The following is a 24,380-nucleotide window of genomic DNA, read 5'->3' as shown; positions in this document are numbered from 1 at the left end:
CACATGTGCATTACAATGCATACACATGCAGAGAACGCAACAATCGTCCGACTGAGTGCGTATTAGCAACTGCGGGTCTGAATGAGACCCGCAGTTGCTAATACGCACGCAGTCGGACGATTGTTGCGTTCTCTGCATGTGTATGCATTGTAATGCACATGTGCGAACTAGCTATTGCAATCGGGACTGCGATCGCAGTGACTACGCAGACCCATCGCAGAGTGATTGACAGGAAGCTTGAGGTTTGATGCGCCGATGCGCTCGCAACTGGGTCGATGGTTACCCCTGCGCACGCGCAGCGACCGCACTGCGTGCGCGCAAGCCCCGGGGCGAGAGAGAAACTCTCTCGCTCCGGAGCTCTCTACAAAAGGGGCAGCTGTCGATGTTGATCGACAGCTCGTCTCGTTTTCTAGGCTGGGCGGGGGGGTGGTAACACAAACGAAGGCGTTCCTAACGGAACGCTTGCCATTTTGTGGGCGGCCGCACTGACATCAGCAGTGATGTCAGTGGGGAGTTTCCTGCTCGATCAGAGCAGGAAGCTCCCTGGGGCTTGCGGGTGCCGAGACCCAACCTTATGGTCTAGTCGCAAGCCCCGATGGTCGCAATGGTCTTGACCATCGCGACCATCACCCTGGTCGGTCGCTAAGCTGTGGGTGGTGACCCACAGCTTAGCTAGCGACCAGGTGGCTGCACAAAAAAAAAAGAAGCGCCCGCCCTCATTCAGAGAGAGCGATCGCTTCTTGCGACCGCCTCTGAATGAGGGCCTGCGTTTGTAGCTGAATCAGGCCCATTATACGGATGTGTAACCCGAATAAATGTTATGGATGATGGATAGTACTAGACCGATGATACCTTGGTTGAGGCAGAAGTCAGGAGTCTACTTCTTGCTCTGGTGCCACTCATCAGCAGCATACCGTTTTTCCCTTTCCCCACACTACAACAGAGAGGCAAGCACGTCCCACCCCCGAACACAGTAAATGCACAACAGAATAGCTTTTCAAAAGAGTTTACTGTTATTTTAAGAGATTGGTAAATAATTAATTCAGATGGCAGAATATTATCAAAATTAATATATGTAGAAAACAGGATACAGCACAAAGTGTATGGTAGTATATCAATATAGAATTGCGTCTATTGAAATGTAATAGTCACGTATAGACACTATTAAAGGAATCGTGTGTATACACAGAAAAATACACAGAAAAATACACAGGTACATTTAGTAATGGAAAATGAATAGCATAAAATATATAAAAAAATATCTAAAAAATGTACCTATGTACAATTACTATACATCAATCCATATGAATAGAGAATAAATACACATGCATAATATATAAAAGCAAGCAGGGATAAGTTACCACATGGCTGTAGGGTATAGTCCACCAGAAGTGCTGTTGCTATTATTAAATACTGTACACCTTCAGTATTTTTCAATAGGTCTCAAAGTCATACTTAATCCGCAATAATAGTTACCAATCCTATCCAGTCCAAAATGAGGGATAAGAGAGTCTCAATCGGGTATATGTAATATCCTGCTGGTATGTAATATACCACAGGCTCCAGGTTAACCTGCTCTTACTCATTGTAACACTTGTCAGCATCTCTTAACACCAGTCTCTGCAGCTGGCAGCTTTCATGGCTCTAAATTACAGGCAGCTTGTCAGGTTATCTTCTTTCAAGTAGCTGACACAGGATGCAGTACCCCCAAAAACTCTAAATATTTCTGATACTTGGTTTTTTCCCAAACCATTCCTCTATTGGTGTCTTGTCTTTCAAGGCAACTGTTGAAGCACAATTTTTCAGATAGCCTGCCGTGGACATTGCTTCCGTCCAAACCCATGTGTTTAGGCTGGCATCTTTCAGCATACATTGGCCTCTCTTCACTAAAGTAAATTTGCATGCTCGCTTACAATTGATGCTCAATACCATGCTTCTTCAGGAAGAAATTCACATCTTAGTTGAGATATTCCCCTCCGTTATCAGACCTCAAGACTTTTAGTTTATGACTGGTATGTGTCTTCACTTCACTCTTTTCTTTGATTAAGTAAATGTGTGTGAATCTTGTCAAATCATTGAATGTTGGACCATCCACATCCATATGCTCCAGTTCTGAGGGGGATACAGCTGTGCTTGCTGCACTGATATTCCTGTAAACATCCCATCTAGGAGTTTTTGAACACTATAATCTCTAAAGTGACCTAACCTTCTGTGTCAGAGTTCCAAAGACTGTAGGCCAGATGTCATCATCACATAACACTGTTGTGTGTCAAGGACATATAATTGACGGCTTTGGATATCTGTAGCTATCACAGTCCCTCTTTTGCTCTGTACAGTGCTCTTTCATTTTGTGAACTGGACTGTGTAGCCTCTTTGCTCTAGGATACTTATGGTTATGAGGTTTGCCTCCATATCTATTACATAATTTCTGACTTTGGTTCTAGTTCTTATTTTCAAGTCAGTAGTAACTGTCCAAAATGTTATAGCTGTAAGCACTTAATTTCCTATTGCTTTGATTGTTATAGGATTACACATGTTCAATGTAGTGAAACATTCTTTATTACAACTGAAAGCCTTGTAACACCTGAGTAAAATTACAAGCAAGCCTTTCTGTGATTGTCTGTGACATTCAAAGTTGACTCATCTTTTCTGCTGCACTTCTTACTTTGTGTATGGTAGCATTCACATTTTGTTACAACCTTCAAGAAAGCTTTTATTATTCCAGCTTTAGTTGATGTAAGTATTTGACACCCAATTCCTTTAATATTAATAGATCACATTTGGTTAACGTGTTGAACCATTCCTCATTGCAGCTGGAATGCCTTGTTGCACCTGAATCGATATACCAGCAATCTTTCTGTGGTTGTCTGTGACACTCAGGGCTGATGTATCTTTATTGTTGCATTTCCTGCTTTGCCTAGGATTCACATTCACTCAAATGCTTTGTGACCTATGTTGTGACAGTTGTAACACTTGGGGGCCTATTCACTCATAACTTAAATTTTACAAAAGCAGGTGAAAATGCACATTTTCACCTGCAATTGTAAAAATTAAGTTATCGGGCAATTCATCAAGAGGGTAAAGCAGGATACAGTATATCACAGATATCTCCTGCTTACTATCCTCTGGCAAAATGGCCCGCTGTTCCCATACACTAGTATGGGGAAAGAATTCTTCAGATGGTGAGTGCTCCTGCTTCAGGCTTGCAACCCACTCCTTCCATATGGGAAGGAGTCCCGGGGGTTGCAAAGAGGGATCCTTTTGGATCCCTCCTCCCCTGTCCGGCTCCTTCCACTGGACATCAGGGCTCTTGTGTGCATGCGTAACCTGTAGGTCATGCGCACTACCATCACTGCGTTAAAGGAGCTGACTTTCAGATAAAATGTCACCAAGCCGGAACAATGCTGAATTGCTCTAGTTTCCATGGCAAGACCCCTAGAGTAGACCTCTTGAACTTAAATATTCTGAATTTCTCAGTTTTTGTGTGTAATGCAGTAGTCTCAGCGGTTTACTCACATGGTATATGTTTTTGCAACTGCAGTAAGTTTGCTCTGACTGTGTCTGTGGTTAACTTTGCCATGTTTGTTTCCAACGCCACAACTAGGAAGTCAAATTCTGACATTAAAGTTCTGCAACATATATGTAGCAATCCCTTCAACTCTTGTCAATATAATCACTCATACTACTGCATTCACATAACTTTGTGTTATACAATAAATTTATTTTTCTCATGAGACATCCATCTTGGTATGCTGCTTGAAGTGCTGTCCACATGCCCTTTGCTGACATTTTCCAATGCATAATAGACTACACATGTTGCTCCACACTTTAGCCTATGGTACAGTACACATCACTTTCTCTATATCATCTGGTCTTGCATCTGCATCTGGGTCTACAGTAACCTTCCACAACCTTTCATTATTTTATTGCATTTCCATAATAAACTGGAAACACTCTGTGCTGTCTTCACTCTTCTCCTATCTTATGTGCCTAAGATGGCATCTGTATGCTGCTTGGCCTTTTGGTGTCTGGGGCCTGTACACTTTACAGTATAATTGTGTGCCTGGGCCTATAACCAGTTTGAAATATATGTGCACAGGTGCAGTGTTATGGCAGAGTTATGTACACACCAGAAGAATGACCCAGTGCAATGAACAGCCCTTGTTGATTAACCAGTGGAGTGTTTTTTTTCTAACATACAATGTGGTACAGCCATACTGACTGCTATACACTGGTTGATGGAGCAGAATTGGGGTGATATAAAGTTTACCAGCCTGTAAGTGTAAATGGCTTTGTGGTAGCAGTGCAGGATGCTGGGTCAGCTGTATCAGGGGTAATACACCGGGTCTCCCTGGGGCTATGTAGGATATCTCCTTCTCCAACCATGTGCAAGATAGTACCTAACATGCGCACTAGTTAGGTCAGTCTTGGTAAGGGAATGAAGCCTCCCCTCAGGAACCAACATGTGGTCTGTGCAGTAGCGCAATCTATTCTCAACATCTCTATAATTAGCATACAGTATCTACTTTTTTTGTAGCAAACTATCCATCTTTAGGGACATGGGATTATGCAATCCTTTCTCTGTCCCGGCCCAACACAGGTGCAGGCTGCTCCAAGGACGCACCACCTACTTTCACTGGTCGGGTAGCTAAAAACTGTTACATACACATTTTTTACTGTAATGCAGTGGATCCCAAACTGGGTGGTACTAGACACTTGCAGGGGTGCCACGGGTTGGTGGTCCAGGATCAAATCCAATTATTTATGGTTAATGTTATAGAAAAACATGGGCCCTCATTCAGAGCCACTCGCTAGCGGCAGTACGCTCGTTCCGAGCGATGTTCGCACATCTGCGCATGCGTACGGTTTTTAGTACGCATGCGCGAACCAGTCAGTGCGGCCGAAAATCGTTGGTACGCAATATAGCGAGGGCCTGCTATTTTGAGTGACAGAATGAGGCGTATGTGGGTGGTAACAGGGGAAGGTGCTTGAAAACGGGGAGTGGAGATCCGAACGCAGGCGTGCTTAAAGGTCAAAACGGGCGTTTTAAGGGAGTGCATAATTAATACAGCAGCGTCATTGACCACGTCACTTGGTTTTTTTTAACTCAGAACTGCTCGCAAAATAGCGGTTGAAAACACCAACCACAGAATAGCGAGCAGTTCATACGCTGTACGATGTACTCGATTAATCTAATAAATAGCGGACATGACGTATGGTGCGTGCGGCCAGGGGGCGTTTTTATCAAATAAACGAGCGTATGTTTTGCTCGCTTGTTCAGACTTAGAGGTGGGAACAGACTGCAATTTGCGAACGGATCATTTGAATAGCCACCCCTTGTTTTTGAACGAACGACCACAAATAGCGAACGGCTGTGAATCAGGCCCATGGTGCTGGCAGCAGCCAATCATACAATATGTGGACAAACACAAGCACAGCCCTGTCTACCACCACTTAACTCAGCCTAAGGATGACAGTTAAGCACAATTTACTTAATTGAATCATTTTTGCTGATCAATTGAAAAAAAAACTAATATTCTGCAAATGTTCAGATCGCTATACTGTACTCAAACTTTATCTAAAGGCAAAATGCTACAAAAACAGACATTCATTCGCCTCTAGACACTGTTAGTCGCCAATAAAATAATAGCTTCTGGCCTTCACTTATTGGCCTATGGAGCACCCTGCTGTGTCACATTTACATGCACATGATTCAGCTGTCTGGCTTCATCCTCTTGCAGTATACCTACTGTATGACTTCCTCTCGTGGAACACAACAAGTATATCTCACCCCTGTCTACAGCTGGTGTATAGTCAGACACTGCATGCAGAGCTGGGGGCGGGGCCACACCATGGCCAGTAAGCTATACAGAAAAAGAGTGTAGGAGGCTCCCAACACTCAGACCCATCTCCATGTGTGCCTCCCCAGCCAATGACCTCACCACACATCACTGCTTATCGGGCAGTAAGTCCCACTATCTGTGGTCCTCTTAATGCCGTATACTAGCATGCATTAAAGGGTTGCTTTTAGGGGGAGGGGGGGTTGGGGCTGCAGATGGCTTTGAAAGAGCTACTCACACATGGACGCGTGCCACGAACCAGACACAGCCATGCCACATTTTGGCCTTGACTCTAACTAGAATTTTACTGTTACAGTAGGTACGAATAGGGGAGTGAAAGCAGGTGGGGGTTACTTTACAAAATAATCCCTGAAATGGTGGACAAATCCTTTAAAATATCTATCACAAGTCTATAAAAGGACACTTACATCTCTTCTTCAACACAGTGTGGCCTATTTTATTACACTTTGCAATGAGCAGATGTATGCTGTAACCTATAATAAGAAGGATAACTTCATTTTCTAAATGACAAAGAATGATAGCACTCTATGAATAGGTTGGCATGTGGCACATTGTTCATCATATTAAATAAGCCTCACTGGGGGTGATTTACTAACATGTTACAAAAGTGTAACCCAAGGCCAACTACAGCTTTCATTAGTCTTGTAATGGACCAGCCAAAGCCTATTGGTGAGTAATTGCTCTGGGTTACTGCAGTCTCAGTTTTGCACCCTTACTGACCGGTATTTACTATAATAATTGCGTGTCGTGCAGTTAAATAAATCACACCTGTGCTTACAATGGTTTAAGATTCTCTTGACCAATCAAGATGAATTACTGATTGTTGTTGATTGTTGCTATAGTTTACTGCAGTTTTCCATCCATTAGGGTTAACTGCTCCTAATGAAATTGTGACTTAACGTGTGCACATGTGTGTTTTTATACGGTTCAGTGAGTACAAGTGATAAGACATTCCTTTTGGTCCTTTTGCTGTATAGAATCCATTCAAGATGCAATATTAACATTCTTAGGGATGTTACATAAATTAAGGGTCTGCAGTGTTTACCAAGCAGTGCTAGCCCCTGTCTCTGACTTTTTTTTTTTGCCAGGGAAAGGGGTTACTGCATAAACACTTCCACCTATTTAACAAGAGGGATACTGCATACATGTCGACTTCTGGTCTGCTCATGCTGGGAGGGGGCAGCCAGACCGGCGAGGTGTGGGACGTGGTGCGGCAGAAGTGGGCAGTGTGTTTAAGTGGGGAGACACGATGGCAAGATTGCATCATCGTGGCCTCTATTATATAATGCTGTGATTACTAGAATGGTAAAGTAGGGGGCGGAGTCACGGTGACACAACTCACATCATTGGCTGCCCGCACAGTCCACTTCACTCGGGATATGGCTGGCACTAGACGGCCATGGGCAGTCTCCAGGACACTTGGCTACTCTTCTGGGTGTCTGGGAGACCCAACCGAGATTCTGGAGCCTTACGGCCATTTCGAATCGCTAGCCAAGTATGGTCCTGATGTAGATTTGAACATGTACCTGTTTGCGGGGCGTGTCTTGCTCATTTGTGCACTGTGCATGCTCCATAACTGTCTACCTGCAAGTACAGGTGATGCAGAGTCGTGTATATTTTATTTAATCCCATTCCACTTACCACTGAGGAGGTGTAACTGGGCTGTAATGGGTCGAATTCAGGGAGAGAATGTTGATGCAGCTGTGGGCTCTGCAGAGCTAGGCGCAGGGCCGGCTCTAGGGGTGTTCGACCAGTGCGGTCGCACAGGGGCGCCACCCATAGAGGGCGCACCCCTCCCCAACATCCCGATTTCAGCATCGAGCTGTTTCACCCGTGGGCCGAAGTGGCCCACGGGTGGTCAAATCAGGAGGTTGGGAACCCCCACTGCTGCAACTGTGCAGCGGTGCCGGACCCCCAGAGTGTGAATGGATGCAGCGTGCATTCGCGCGGCATCCATTCACTGACGGGAGAGGGCTTTAGCCCCAGCCTGACGTTATTTGGAGGCGAGACATGCCTCCAAATAACGTCGCTTAGGGGGCGTGGCCTATGATAATGAGGCCATGCCCCCAATTTTGGTCGGGCTGGCACAGGGTGCTCAGACCCCTGGAGCTGGCCCTGGCTAGGCGTAAACCATAAATACGCCATATTTTCAGACATATCTTTTGCATCTAGTATACTATAGGCTGGTGCATGTGTGCACTGATGATGTATAAAACCCGGCATACAAATAGGGGGAGGCCCCAACACAAGATGCCTTCAGCTCTGCACATGGGCAAATGTACGCATTTTTTTTCCATGCATGAAATGTGGGACCATTTTACGTCCAACTCTGCACCAGATGCCCCGTATATAAAAAAATAAATAAGACAGAATGCCAATTTCAGGAAAACTTAGGCCCTCATTCAGAGCCGCTCGTTAGCGGCAGTACGCTCGTTCCGAGCGATGTTTGCACATCTGCGCATGCGTACGCGTTTTAGTACGCATGCGCGAACCAGTCAGTGCGGCCGAAAATCCTTTGTACGCTATATAGCGAGTGCCTGCTATTTTGAGTGACAGAATGAGGCGTATGTGGGTGGTAACAGGGGAAGGTGCTTGAAAATGGGGAGTGGAGATCCGAACGCAGGCGTGCTTAAAGGTCAAAACGGGCGTTTTATGGGTGTGTATATTTAAAACAGCAGCGTCATTGACCACGTCACTGGGTTATTTTATAGCCAGAACTGCACGCAAATTTGTGGTAGCAAACACCAACCACAAGAATAGCGAGCAGTTCATACGCTGGTCGATGTACTCGATTAATCTAATAAATAGCGGACATGACGTAGGATGCGAGCGGCCAGGGGGCGTTTTTAAGAGATAAACGAGCGTATGTTTTGCACGCTCGTTCAGACTTAGAGGTGGGAACAGACAGCAATGTGCGTACGGATCATTTGAATAGCCACCCCTTGTTTATAAACGAACGACCGCAAATAGCGAACGGCTCTGAATGAGGGCCTTAGTTTTTGTAAAGCAACAAAAGTCCTGATTCAGCATCATACCCAATAGCGATTCCGGACGCAGTCAAGCATACAAGCCGCACGGTGCGTGTGCAGCGATCACATAGGCCCAAAGAGCGCAATTGGGTTTTGGTAATTTAAGGAAAAAGTGTCAAAAATTCTGTGGCAGGGAAGCACACTGATGTATATATCCAGATCTGGGGCAGGGTGATTCTCCAAACATGTGACTTCATTAAGTCACGCTGTGGGGTGGGGCTGCTGGCACCAGGAAGAAGAGCACAGCCGGGGCAACCATGCAGGAAGTCTGCACCTCTTCCTAGGGAAAGACGTCCTCTTTGGTCCAAGTAACAACCATGGGTCTTGGCAACACCAAAAAATTACTGTACTGCTCCTCCAGGAGCCTCGTGGTGAATGATTGATCAAAACACAACAGTTCCCACACTTTGGGGGGATTTCATGTCAATGCGATGATGAATAGCTGTGTGAGGGAGCTCCCGAAGCTACTCAATTCAATGCAATGTTTGGGCGGGATAAAGGATTTCTCCTCACACCCCCCCTAGGGATGCTGGGAGAAATCCGACAAAAGTGCCAGGTACGCAGCTGTTTGCCGGCTTAGTGCGGCGCTAACAGACGCACAGCCGGCACATTTGTCGGAGAATGCCGTTTCATACGACAAAACATCCAAGTCGCGAGAACCGGCATTCTCTGACAACAAATTCCCGGCCAGGAGCTCCCTCCTGCGGCTATTCTTCATCGCATTGAATTGAATTCCCCCTTTGAGCCCAGGGCTAGTGGAAAGGAGTGAGGGGGACCCCACTTCTCTAGGGAACCCAGCCCTGGACTGACCAGTCTAGGGCTGTTTGACATTGTCACAGGGGAACCTTTCACTGCGTGTCTCCGTGCTATACCGTCCCTGGCTGGTTCAGCTTAATGTTGGTTATTGAAAAATAGGGGGGACCCCAGGCCTTTTGTTCACCCCTAATTTTCAATACCAGTCTATGCTGGTTATCACTTTGGGGGGAAAGGGGGAATTTCATGTTGTTGTTTGTTTTCTTTTAATATGAAAGCTTGCACAGATTCTACCGATCTGTGCCGTGCTTGCTGCAAACTCACCTGTCAGAGGCAGGTCTATTAGTTGATCGAGTTTGTCATCGGCTTTTGCGTCAGGTTCCAAATCCGTCGCTTAGCAAATCCGGGGTTTCTGTACTTCTACTAAAAAAAAACATCAGTTTTGTAATAAAGTCTGTTTAGCAAATAGTAAATAAAAAGTGACTGAAAAACCCCTGCAAATCCCCAAACTAACCAAATATACCCTTAGCAGGTTTTTCTTTATACCGTAGAGCAGTTGTTTCCAAACTGGGTGCCGCAGGTTGGTGGGCCACTTGCAGGGGTGCCATAGGTTGGTGGGGACAGGAGCAAATAAAATTATTTGTGGTCAATGTGGTAGTAAAAACCAATGGTGGTGTCTGCCAATCATAAAATATGTGGACAAACAGAAGTGTAACCATGTCCACCACCACGTAACTGAACCTAAGAATAACAGGTAAGCACAATTTACTTAAATTAATATTTTGCTGTTTTTCTCAAGCAGAATTTTTGGAGTAGGGGTGCAGCAAAAAAAAAACGCTGATATTCTAGGGCGCCATGATTCAAGAAGGCCTGGGAACCACTGTTGTAGAGGTTCCTAGGCAAGGTCCAATAGATAGATTGGGTTATCAAAAACTTAAAGACACAAAAAAGCTGGCCTTACGATGGTTGTGCTACAGCGGCCTTTCATATGTACAAAACTATAATTTCATCAAGGCTTTGCATTAATACAGCAGGCCTACGTTGTTTGTGTTTTATCGTGCTATAGCTTTAATCCATTCAGTGCTGCAAACAGTAATTATATAAAATGAGTATGAATAATGAATACAGAAATCCAAGAATTCACTGTTGATATCTTCTATGCCTGTGGCTCAAACAGTTGTTCCATTTTTCGGCATGATCTGATTTAAAAAAAAAAAAAAAAGGAAATCCCTCTCTACACAGTACTTCCCGACTCAACACCGTGTTTCTCCAATGTCTCACATGCATCGCTTTTCTTAAACACTATTTTCTTTTATAGTCTCACTAAGATTAACTGTCAACTTTTATATCTGCAGCTTTCGACTTGCCTCAAACACTGAATAAGAACTCTCTGTCTACTGGTGAGATTTATGCACAAAAATATTCCTCGCGGAAGAGCCTCGGTCACCCAGGAACAGAGAGGTCAAACGCAACAACCTTTAACTTTATATTTGGAAAACAGATTTTACACCAGGAAAAGAATAAGAAGAATTTACATAAAGAAAACATTTCTCCGCAAGGTAAGCCGCCGGTTGGGATTCGGTCATTACCATGAAAGCCCTTCAAAATAAGCAGGCCCATTAAATATTGAATCCCAACCCAAAACTGGCTCCATTAGCTGTACAGGAGAATTTCTCTGTTTCTACTTTTGAGTCAAAAGGCCCAACATATTTTGAGTTTGCTTTAATAAATTTCGCCATTATTTATACTACTTGGTAAAAAAAAATAAAAATAAACTAATGTAGTAAGTAAAGGAAATTGTAAACAAAAGTGAATAACATTAAACATGATTTTGTTGCCCCAGAAATTATGTGCCTAAAGTTGACAAACTAGGTGGTTCTCAACTCCAGTCCTCAAGCACCCCTGTTGACCTAATTAAACATTTTATTAGATCTATAATATAAATCCTTAAATGTCAATCCAATAGCTGGGTACTAGAGTTGAAGGAAGGCCCCATATCTCCACAAAGCTCTCAATGGCCGCCAGAGACAGTCCTTGCCCCTATTGTGCGAGAAGTGTGCATTATTATATATAGACTAATGATGTGCGCAGACCCCCGTGTTTTGGTTTTGAATCTGGATTCATCTTCGTGTTTTGGTTTTGGATTCGGATAAAAATCGATAAAAATCATGTAAAATGTCTGAACCCGAGTTCGGTTTTTAAATCTGAGTAACGAACCGGCAACAGATCCAAACCGGGACTTGGTGGCTGATTCAGAACCAGATGCTCTTTCAGAGCGCTCGTTCTGAATCAGGGCATTTTTTTTTGTGAGCGGCCAGGTGATGGTTGCGATCGTCGCGACCATAGCGACTATCGGGTTTGCAACGAGTCCCTTGTGGTAGGGTCTTGTCCATCACAAGCCCCAGTGAGCTTCTGGCTCTAATAGAGCCGGAAGCTCACTACTGAGGCCGCCCCCAAACGGCAGGCGTTCCTTCGGGAACGCCTACTTTTGGCCAGCCACCCCCCTTGCCCGCCTCCAAAATGGGGCGAGCTGTCAATCAAAATCGACAGCCGCCCCGTTTGGGTGCGAGACCCGTAGCGACGCAGCACCCATTGCTGGCCTGGTATCGCGCATGCGCACGCCGGAGCCGGCTCCGGCTTGCGCATCGACCTGCTTGCAAGCGCTCTATCCTCGCGAACAGGTCTGAATCAGGCCCTTGGTCCAAACCGTCACACAAAAGTGAATCCGAACCTTGACCTGGTTCTACTCAGAACCCCTAATTTCGGGTGTGTTCGGATTTCAGAAATCCGGACCCGCACATCTCTGATTTAGGCAGGAGATATTTGTGATATTGCCTGGCTACCGGCACCAGGGGAAGAAACTGGGCTCCCAGAGCACCCTTATGATTCTCCTAATGGTTGTGCATTAGTTTGCTGCTGGGGCTAGGGGAAAGCTTAAAGCTGACTACCACTCCACAACCTACACGGTACACACAAGCAGGTCCCCCATTCTACGCGGCTCCATCTTGTCAGTGATATTCAGGAAGATGGAGCATACACACAGGATAGCAAAGGCTCTGGCAAAGTGCTACAGTCTTTGCTTTCACTCTGCAGAAGACATCACTGGGATGATGGTGCCGCGTAGGATGGGGGACCCACTTACGTACCCATTATACACTAAATACACCTATGGCCCGGAGTGTCCAAAAGAGGGAAAAGTAAGTAACATAGCTGCTTTTGTAGCTGTGCTACTAATAGCGGAGACAGTTGCTTTTTGGAGCAGTTGTACACACACTGGACCAATGATGATTTAACCCAGGATATTTAAGGAAGTTCCCAGCACTGTGCAAGTTGCCAGTGCAATGTTGTCTTCAGCCTAGCTGTGAGATGCTGTTTGAGCTCCTGCAGAATTCTGTGCTACTCAATGCAGATTACCATCTCGCTGAACCGCTGGCTCCAGTTGCTATCCGGTTTCATCCCGGTAATCCTGTCCAGTACCATTCCCATGGAGGCAGTCCGGTCCCATTCTGGTTTAACCAGTCTGCTTCCATTTCGGTGTATCCAGTCCGGTTCCTTTCCGGTGTATCCAGTCCAGTTCCATTTTGGTGTTTTCAGTCCGGTCCCATTCCGGTCCAAACAGATATATATTCTACGATCCAGAGTATTCCTCACTGTCTCAGTCTCAAGCCAGTATAGGAAAACCCAAGCAGGAGAGCGCGACCTGCACGTCGAGTGCAGCTAAGTCCAGATCCCCTTGCTGGGGTCACTGGTGAAAAACACCAGCATGTTAGATTCTGCACCTCTAACATGGGTCTCAGTCAACTTCCCAGATACTGGTCTTCGTTCAACCAATCAGTTATCATTCCATGAGTCGAAACTACATCAAACCTCCCAGTTTCACTGTCCACACTCCTGAACCCTCGCCTACCAGTAACTACAGCTCGGGTCTACAAACAAATCACACAATTGTGACAGGGAAGCTATGAAGGTTATGTGGGTGGTTATGGAATCTGATCAGCTTGTCTGAAAAGGTGAGTTTTCAGGGAGCACTTGAATGGTTGTAGACTTTACCATACCTCACTCCACTCTGAATTTGTGAGGACAGTTCTCTCTAATTTAAGGGCTTTTTTTGCTACCACAATCAGGATTTCATTGTACCTCTCTGCCCAGCAGTTGCGAGGTGCTGTATGATCCATTTACCGTTGCCCTGCATACAAAAAAGGGTGTAGCCTAGCAATTTTGCAGCAGATGGACTACGGTTCATTTGAAACCATTATAGGTGGATGGTCATTGCCTTCGCTTCGTATACTATATACAGATGAAAAACTACAAATATGGGGAATTTTTTTTTATCTGCTTTAATTAAGATAAAATTCTGTAGGGACTCATTGGGCCTGATTCAGAGTGGTACGCTATTGCCACTGTGGCTATGATCCTGTACGCAGCAGCTCAGTAAAATATGCAAGTGTCGCAACCGCTGGGAATTGCATTGAGACTCAATTATCGGACTCTTGAGGGGCCCTAGGGTCATGCAGTATGGCCGCGGGAACTGAGGCGCCAGATACCCCCTTCTACCTTCTGAAGAAACCGCTACCCCTAATAGCGGAGAAATGCGTTAAGGAACAGGGATATCCCGTCTCAAAACAGCCACCTATGAAGTTTGTATTAACAAAAGCAACAGGTCTCCCGATCACCAGCTGGACAAATGCAGTAATCACCTCACTCCCTCCTGTGTAGTGAATCTGCTGTCCTACCATCAGTGTGCAGTCCCGAACTGTGGAAGCAGAGCAAGCAGAGCCCTCACTGCTTCCAACAGCGGCAGTGGTAAGATCGCAATTTAGGAGATTGTGGCATTCCTCCTAATAATACATGTAATACTACTTACTACTATGGGCTGCTAACCTGGATGTCTATAAAGACACTGACTATAAGGAAAGTGGAGATGTAAACAAATTATAGTTGGTATTTCTCTGGAGAGAAGGATGAGACGTGTTTCCAAAGGCGATTGAACTTTATTTTGTCTTAAGGACATTAATTGGCTGTTCCCATTATTTTGCTTTTCATTAGACAGAGTTCTAGCTACAGTAAATAAATTTTTTAAGAGCACATTTTTAAATTACTATTGAATATTTAAATACATTTTTACTGTGTATTTTTATTGTGCAACTTTATTTTTTATATATGTGTATGTGGATTTATTCCAGATTAAAAACTGTTTTCAATTTGTAATTTCTATGCACTCCTTGTTATTGAAAGTTAGTCAATACTATATAGTATAACAGATTTACTCTTGTAGGAGTAGCTGAAAATTACAATGAAGTTACACAACCACCTTTTTCATTCTTATTAACTGTAATACTTATGCGCCTGAATTTTATCTGTTTGTTTGTTATGTGGAGAAGTTGCCCATAGCAACAAATCAGAGTTAAATTATAATTTTATTAAATGTGCTAGATAAATAATAGCTAGAAGCTGATTTGTTATTCTAAGGGAGCAAACTGATCTGGCTTCAAATTCTCTATTGGCTGATGTCACCCCACATTTATACACAAGTAAACAGTTATTAACTTATCTAAGAATGACGACTCTGAGACATACAGTATTGGCAGGATAAAGGGTCAGCATTATTTATTTATCTAAGTTAAAATGAGGAAAAGGTATGTTGGTGAAGAAATAATGGCCCATATACTATAACTCTCTACTCAAACAAATTAGATTAGGACACCTGCCAGCCCATGACATCATCAATACCTAGATGGGATTCACCTGCCATCCAAACGCCATCAACTCAATGCCTAGATGGGGGCCAACTACCAGCCCATCACCATCAACTCAATGCCTAGATGGGGGCCTATTGCTAGCCCATCACCATCAACTAAATGCCTAGATGGGGGGCCAACCACTAGCCCATCACCATCAACTCAATGCCTAGATGGGGGCCAACCACTAGCCCATCACCATCAACTCAATGCCTAGATGGGGGCCAACTGCTAGCCCATCACCATCAACTCAATGCCTAGATGGGATTTAAATGCCAGCCCATCACCATCAATTCAATGCCTAGATGAGGGCCTACTGCAAGCCCATCACCAACAATGTAAGTTATCCAAACTCCCCTTCTCTTAACACACAAAAAGCCCACCTGGACGGACAATGCCGATGGCCGCAGTAGAGTAGAATCAGCATAAAACGTGAATTGGTGGGGAAGGCACCTTAAGACATACATCAAGGCAGCTACTGCTGCCATTCTTTCCTGAAAATAAGCTGACAATAACTAAAAAAAAGGCAAGGGTGGGAGGGTGGTTAAGGTCAGATACCTCCCAGCAGCAGGAATAGTAATATGAAGCACTAAACACTCCAACAACTCAACCACATGGCCCTAATAGGCCATGACCAAAACACATTACTTAAAGACAAACCTCTTAACAAACATTAACCCCTTGCTACAAGCTGTGTGCTGACCCTACCCTTGAGGTTTAAATTACGCAAGGCATATAAAAATGCCTTCTGTCTCCTTTCTTAGAGAGAGGGCTAACGGTTCTTATCTGCATGGCATGACATTGCTACAGCTTTGTAGGGGATCTAATTCTCCTATTACCATGCAAGGACGATGTAGGATCAGACATCTTGATCTCCATCTGATCCGTAATTAGACAATGGAAATGGCAATGAGAAAATGGAAGTGTATATAATTAAGAAGGTGCTTGAAATATAGAGGCTGCACAGATTGTCAGGATAATGTAATAAAAATAATGCTCAAATTTAGAGTAAATTGAGAAAATAGTTTTTGTTTAAACCTCTGACATTTTCTGTACTGGGGAAAACTTCTCATAAATCTCTGTACTATTGGACATTTATGTTCAAGGCGTAAACACTCTTTTCAATGTGAACAAACTAATTTGTTCTATTGATTTGACAATTAACATAACACAAGATAAGTGGCAACATTTAAATTCTGGATTTACTTTATTGGTCAAACTGCAGACTACAGTACACGCACAGTGGTTTGACCACAATCCTGTCAAGCTAAAAAATATACAGTAAATATATTTTCGAGAAATTAAAAAGTTTTGTAATGTTCATTTCAAAAGCTACATAAAACACTGAACACATTGCCCCAGATTAATGAACTGATCTGCTGTCATACTTATAAAGATATATAAATAGTATTTTATCAAAATATTTATTGCCCTAAACTATGTACTGACTACTATTTTATAATAAGCATAAGATATTAATTTTTTGGACATTTTGTAGAGACATTTTGTAAGGTGTATTAAGCCGCAAAGAAATAGTGTTACATTTATGGAAATTATTATATGTAATTAATTACACTGTGAATGTGCTAAAATAGTATCAAATATTAAAGCAATCGGTTAGTAAAGAGGATCAGAACACAGGAGAAATGCAGGTACTCACACTGATCGGAATGACTGCCAGTGCCCAAGCAGTATTAAAATTGTGGAAAATCACTAACATATTTTATTGTATTATATAGTTAAAGAAAAAAAAGGAAAATAGTTTTTTGGGAGTTTACTCACATTGCAATTAAGGCCCTCATTCAGAGCCACTCGTTAACAGCAGTACGCTCGTTGCGTTCCGATGTTGAATAACCGCGCATGCGTCGGTGTAACACTGCGTACTGCAGATTGCGAGTTTTTTGGGACTCGTTCCTAAAATAGCGTACAGGAAGTGACATGTCAAATGTGATTGACAGAACAGGGCGTTTTAGGGTGTTGACGAGGGTGGAGATGGAAAAACGCAGGCGTGGCGAGGCGTTTTTGGGGCGTACATACATTAGCAGATGCGAGCGTAAAATGTGTACGGACCGACTCCTACGTCACTGGATGATCCTCTTTCCCTTCCAAATGCTCGCACAGCTTAGGGTCTGGATTACTCGACCACATTGGCGATGGCCTTCTCCTCCGTCCCTGGACTCCACGATGTTGTTGCGATTAATCGCGGGCGGGCAGAAAAGCAATTAGTGTTGGATTGAGAACCGGCTTGGTATGTGTTTTGAAATCAGTTTTTGGGGATAGCACAAAACGTACGCAGGTGGAACTCAGAGCTGCTAATGTCAGGATGACACAGTCAATTTGCGTACATTTGGGGGGGTTTATTTGGGCAGCAATTTGGTGGTTAGGGCCTATTGTAACAATAATTTCATCATGTTTTCAGTTTCGCACCATTTTATTTGTGCCTCTTGAATTTGCCGAATTATATGAATTTTTAAACGTTCCTTAAAGAGCCCTTTTTTTTTTTTTTTTTTTTTTTTGGGCCGAGTTTTTGCCTTTTGGCCCAGGATTAAATGTAACCCATTTGTACAATAATTTCACAATCCAATGTCATTGTTTAATTTCCAATTTATTGCTCAAACAAAAAAACTTATTTTAAAAATTTTGGGGACATCTTTTTTGCCCAAAGATATGTTCCCAAATCAAACAAATTGGCCCAACATAACTGTTGACATAAACATACATCAAAAAAATAAAAACATTTCACAAGAAAGGAGAGGGAAGTTTTGACCCGAAAGGAATATGAGCCAAGCACAGAAGGATTGTGGGAAAAGTCACCATTGCTGTCACCGTTTTTTCACCCGTTTGGATGGGGGAGGGAGGGCGCCAGACCGGGTCCGGGATGTCATCGGGCTGGCCTGTCCAGAGGCAGATGTTGTGGCCTCTGGACTAGGCACAGGGCTAGGCACATTTGGAGGATTGGCTGATGTTGTGCCAGAGGTGGAGGATCCTGATGTTCCGGCAGGAAGGGAAGTCGGCTCCACCATGTGCTGGCGAACGAGCTGCTCCAGGGCATTGGCGATGCGGATGTTGGCCCTGGTATTTTCCACCAGGGCCTGACCAATGGTCTCGTTGGCCGCAGCATTTTGCTCCAGGGCCTCAGCCACCCGTAGCAGACTGGCGTCCATCCTCTGCAGAATCTCCGTATGGGAATCCGATTTGAAATTGAGTTCTGTGAGGAGGGCCACTGCCTGCGAGGGGGATTGTCCTGGACTGGCTTCTGCAGGGTCCTCAGCCAGATGTACTGGTTCCTCCCCTGCAGAGCCAGCAGAAATTCGGCGGCCAAGGCTCCCCTCTGGAGCAGACTCATCCGCCTGTGTCTCTGTCAGGAAAAAAGAGTAAAGCCTCACATTACAATCTACATATTGGCACAATAACATTTCAGAGTTGATGACATCCAAAGATTTACCTGGGACAACATGAGGAGCCGCAAAGTCTGGCATGTCCGTATCCATGTTGGACACGCCAAACACCTCCACAGGCTGCACACACCCCTGTGCCAGCTCTTCTAAATCTGTCAACTCCAATGACACAGGGGTGGGACCCCCACCTGTCCCCCTTGCATGCCTAGCCCTGTCCGCGAGTTTTTGTTTAAAGCGATATTTGAAGTCGCCCCATCTGTGGGAAAAAATGGAAGCCATTATCCTTTGGTTTAAAATGGGGTTTGTTTTTAGGGGGGGCAAGGGTTTACTTACCGCCGTTTGACATCCCGGGCTAGACGGACATAATCACCCACCCTATTGACAGCAACGGCTACCTCTTCCCACATTCTCCACTTCTGGCTTAGACTCATATTCCTGTCTGCCTGTGGCAGGATGTCCACACACTTCTGGATCAAAACCTCCATCTCCTTTCTTGTGAAATGTGGCTGCCTTTTTTTTTTGGCCGCTTTGGCCGGAATACTGGGCCCAGCAGCCTCTTCCATGTCATCCTCCTCACCTATTTGTGTAAATTTACAGAATTCACAAAATCACAACTTGCCTAATCTTATGTTTCAAATTAATCGTTGATAGAAAATGCATGAAAGACTTACCGCCTGACTCTTGGGCATTTTTTCCCTGGTCTGTCGCCATGTCTGAGGTCCAAACAAGAAATACACCAGAATTTGAATGTGTTTTCGTGACGTATTTATACATGCGTCCTTATTTTGCGGCCGCATCATTGATTGTGCGGCCCTATGATCCCTTCCTTAATTTGTGCGGGAAACGAAACACTATTTATGGCTTGGTGTGTCTCAAGTCGAGGTGGCGTTTTTGGATTGTTGGAGGTTATCTTGGCTGGAGTTTATTGATTGCGTAGAAAGGAGTTGGCGGTTGTAGATTCGTTTGTTGGTTTGATTTGCGTTTTTTTTTTCCGTTATCTTTGTTGGTTTATATTTTTGGGACCTCGTTTCTTGATTTGGTAAGTTTTGTGAAGTCTAACTTTTGTTCAATTGTTGTTTCATTGTGTTTCTTATTTTTTTAAAATTTTGGGATCCATAATTTCTTCTATTTTAGATTTTGTTTATTTTCGACCCAAAAGACCTTTTGATTTTGACTCATATATTTGCTCTTGGTAAGTCCATTTTTTATCTTGTATTTGCAAACTAATTAGCGCATTTTTAGTAGTTACTCTTGGGACTTGTATTAGCGAACTAATTAGCGCATTTTTAGTAGTTACTCTTGGGACTTGTATTAGCGAACTAATTAGCGCATTTTTAGTAGTTACTCTTGGGACTTGTATTTGCGAACTAATTAGCGCATTTTTAGTAGTTACTCTTGTGACTTGTATTAGCGAACTAATTAGCGCATTTTTAGTAGTTACTCTTGGGACTTGTATTTGCGAACTAATTAGCGCATTTTTAGTAGTTACTCTTGTGACTTGTATTAGCGAACTAATTAGCGCATTTTTAGTAGTTACTCTTGGGACTTGTATTAGCGAACTAATTAGCGCATTTTTAACAGCTTAATAATCATTCTAACTTTTTGGTGGTTTCTCTTTCGCTTTTTGTGCCAACATTTCGACCCATTTTGATGTACTGTGTTAAATGTCGCTTTGCTGTTTTGCTAAATGGGTGTTTGGCATATTTTAACTTTGGTCTAGCACAAAATTTGTAAACAAAAATGCACAGAGTGAAATGTGTCAAGTAATTTTGGTGTTTATTTTCAGTTTGGACGTATCATGACAATACCCCGGCATGTAAGCAGCAATGGATGGTATCATCAAGCTAAGTTGTTTTAATATAGTTTTGGGGTGGGTCAAAAGCCTTACTTTAAAATCTTTGAATTTCAGGTTGATCTGGGGCGGATTGTTCTGGCCATGCTCCCGGAAGCCGACCAACCTCAATCTCGTCCCAGGCGTAGGCATCGTAGGCATGCAAGGCCCCAGATATTTCGAACACGTGTCACCCTTTTTGGAATGCCCGATGATGAGGTTTTAAGACGCTACCGTCTACCTCCCAAAATCATCATAGACACTCTCTCATTAATAGAAAGTGATCTTGAGCGGCAAATTGACAGTCCAACAGCAATACCACCACTTACGCAATTTATGGCGGTGTTACATTTCTGTGCCTCAGGATCGTTTCAAACAACAGTGGGAATAGTGGCGGGCATCTCCCAATCCTCCTTTTCCCGGATCCTGAGGGCAGTGATGGAGGCACTTTTCAAGCACCTCCATCATTTTATTCAAATGCCTTTGGATATGGGTGCCCTTAGTGTGGCCAAGGCCAATTTTTACCAAATAGCTGCCTTCCCACACATCATAGGGGTTGTGGATGGTACTCACATACCACTTCAGCCTCCAGCCCGGCTGGAGGCCATATTTAGAAACAGGAAACACTATCACTCCCTGAATGTAATGGTGGTATGTGATGCCTCCCTCCAGATCCTGTCCCTGAATGCTAAATTACCCGGAAGTGCACATGACTCCTTCGTCATCCGGCAATCAGGGATATGGCACAAATTAACCAACCTACAAGCTGGTGATGCGTGGCTTCTGGGTAAGTGGAGACCTTTAGTACATAACAATGTTAAGCTTGATACACAGTGTTCCTGATGTTGTCAATTCTTTTCCATAGGAGACAGTGGATATCCTTGCATGTCCTGGCTGCTCACTCCTTATTTGGCTCCCACACCAGGCCCACAAAGTGCATTTAATTCGGCACTTACAGCCACCAGGCAAGTGGTGGAGCGCTGTATCGGCCTTTTAAAAGGCCGATTCAGATGCCTCCACCGCTCTGGTGGCGAGCTCATGTATTTGCCGGATATGGTGTCGAAAATTGTGGTCCTGTGTGGGATATTTCACAACATCGCCATAAGGAGTGGTGTCCCAATGCAGCCAGAGGATGCCTTACCTGAGGATGGCCCCCCCGAGGTTGGTCGGAGGTCAGTATGTGGGGGGGCCATACGCGATGATGTGGTGGCCAGATTTTTTAGGTAAGTTTGAACAAAACAGTGTTTTAACCTAATGTGTTTGTGTTTGTTTGCGAACATCTAATTTTGTTTTCTTTTTTTCAACATCTTCGGTTTGTTCACATAATCTTTGGCACTACAACGCTCACTACTTCATGCTACCCTTACCAAACCTGGATCTGCTCATTTTGGGAATATATTCTGGAACCCATATCGCAACGCCATGTTTGTGGAATCATTTTGGCATGGTCCTTCCTCAACCAGTTCTTGATTTGTTTATTTTGGTTTTTTTTTTATTGGGTATGTGTTGTATTTGAGATTCTCACTGTGTGTTTTTTTTGTGAGTGACCACTTTGATTTCTCAGTTATGTTGTGAATAAATGTTTGGAGAGTTAAATGTTCTTCCTTTTTTTGGACGTTACCAGCAAGTTTAACCAGGTTAACACACCTTACATTTGACTAAGGGGTAATCCAGTACTGACGCCAGTCGAGCAAAAATTAAATATGTTTTCAGGTTCCCAACCCACACCAAAAGGAAGCCTGTCCAATCATTTGGCTTTGTAAGATTCGCCTAAGCAGCTTGCCCACCAACTAGGAACCTGTAAAATGTAGAAATATCTAATTGCCACTACACACAAAAAGGGAAATGACATTGTTACTGTTATGTGTTTCTTGAGGGTGTTTTACATACAAATACAAAACCCAATCTAATTTTTAAAAAATGCAAAACCTTGCAGGAACAGTCTACTTATGTCAGGGTTAACTATCTTTGGTTTTGAAAAAACGAATGAGGCAGAACGTATATTAGAAATAAACAATTTATTTTGAAAAAGATAAAAACAAAAAAAAACTACTGCCGAAGGATGCCAGACAGCCGGTCAAGGGCCACAAGCACCCCAATTACATTTTGGCGCATGTGTGCCACACAATGTTGGACCTCTTGCCGACGCCTCTGTTCCTCTGTGGGTGAGAAAAGTGTGTGGATTAATCAAACAATAGGGAATCCACATTAAAAAAACAAAAACACAACGAAATCACTCCAAAACCAAAATTTAAAAAAAAAGGGGTGCTGCAAAAATTACAAGGCCTATGTAGAAATACCCACAGGTGTGATATGTGTATGTTGAAATCAGCAGGAAGAGGTAAAGGCAAACTGCTAAATCATCAAAAAAGAACCCAAAAATCACGAATAAAGGAACGACACATGATTACATACAAACAGTTTGTGGTTAAAAAAAACGCAAAAGAAAAACATACCGGTAGCCAAAACGGCAGATCCCGAAGTCCCTCCATCTTCATCCTCGGAGGAGCCTTCATTCCCCAAAGAACGGGGCGGGGTTATCACGGACTCCAGGGAGGGGGTAATTGGAAGAGGGGTGGTTGGAGGAGAGGGGGAAGGGGGACGGAGGGGAAGGAGGCCCGACAGTTCCGGGAGAGGCTCTTGGAAGGCTTGGGAGGAGGGGGGAATAGGGGAATTATTTGGGGTGGAGTGTTGGCTGGGGGTGGGTGAGAGTGGGCGGGACCGCCATCTGGCCGGACGGTGACGGCGTAGTCTTGCCTGTCCCCCTAAAAGATGTCAAACAAATTGTGGTTAGTTTCTGGCCAAATCCTGCCCAAATAACATTTTAAAATCACCCACCACCAACAAAAAACATGCAAATATGAGTAGAATGAATATATCAGAAATAGAGGGAAAACATGGTCATGCAGATATGAGGAGAATGAATAAATAGGACAGACATAAAAACATGCACACGCAGATATGATGAGAATGAAAAAATAGGACAGACATGAAAACATGCACACGCAGTTTGCCCCACAAAGACAAACATGAAAACCACAATACATAACACTTACTTTCCAATATCTGCATGCGAAAGCATGCCAGCAAGCGGGGCGTTCGCCGTTGCAGGTCAGACCACCTGCGCTCCAGCTGGCCGATGTTGCGGCGTGAGCCGAAGGAGCGCAGGCGGGCCCGTGCCTCCGCATACGCGGAACGCTTCTGCCGGTTGGTGATGGGTGGAGGCTGGCTGGTGATACGCCGATCCAGCACCTCCGTTAGCACCAGCAGCTCGCGCCTGGTGAATGCGGAGGCTCTCATGATGGCAATGGTGTTTTTCTTAAAATTAATTTTTGATAAAGTGTGCCAAAAATTTCTGATTGGCTAATGTAGCTTGGAAATTAACAGGAGCAATTTGATTGGTTAGTGTATGAGTCATGTGTTCGACAGGGCCAGAAATCTCTGGAGAGTTATGATAGGCTTGATACAGTGACATGCGTAAGCAAATTTAAATAAAGAAATGAACCCCGGAAAATATGCGGGGATCCACAGCAATAGAACAATTGTCTCATTGTGGCTAACATGATTTTTGAGCAATAAAAGCGAATGTTTAAGCCGTACGTATTCTGCGGGTAAACACAAACACGGACAAGAGTAAAGTTTCTTGCATTGTGTTGAAAAAAAAAAAACATTAAGCTAATTGATACATTGATTGGCATGATACGATTGATGGAGGTAGGCAGAATAAAGGAGCAGGTAATCGACATCTGACATGGCCTCTTCCGGTTTAT

The 24,380-nt window shown here is 43.9% G+C and overlaps 1 protein-coding gene across 1 annotated transcript in view; it reads left to right on the top strand.

Annotated features, from left to right (window-relative positions):
• The window catches only part of CUNH10orf90 (chromosome unknown C10orf90 homolog), a 209,549-nt gene that overhangs the window by 104,601 nt on the left and 80,568 nt on the right, over window positions 1-24,380 (top strand). The window contains exon 4 of the mRNA XM_088452171.1: window positions 10,999-11,202. Coding sequence (XP_088308297.1) covers window positions 10,999-11,202 — 204 coding nt within the window. The remainder of the gene's footprint in view (window positions 1-10,998; window positions 11,203-24,380) is intronic.

The sequence above is a fragment of the Taudactylus pleione genome, unplaced genomic scaffold, assembly GCF_031769625.1.
Source record: "Taudactylus pleione unplaced genomic scaffold, aTauple2 ptg000034l, whole genome shotgun sequence".
Classification (NCBI taxonomy): domain Eukaryota; kingdom Metazoa; phylum Chordata; class Amphibia; order Anura; family Myobatrachidae; genus Taudactylus; species Taudactylus pleione.
This window is presented reverse-complemented; position numbering and strand designations above follow the sequence as displayed.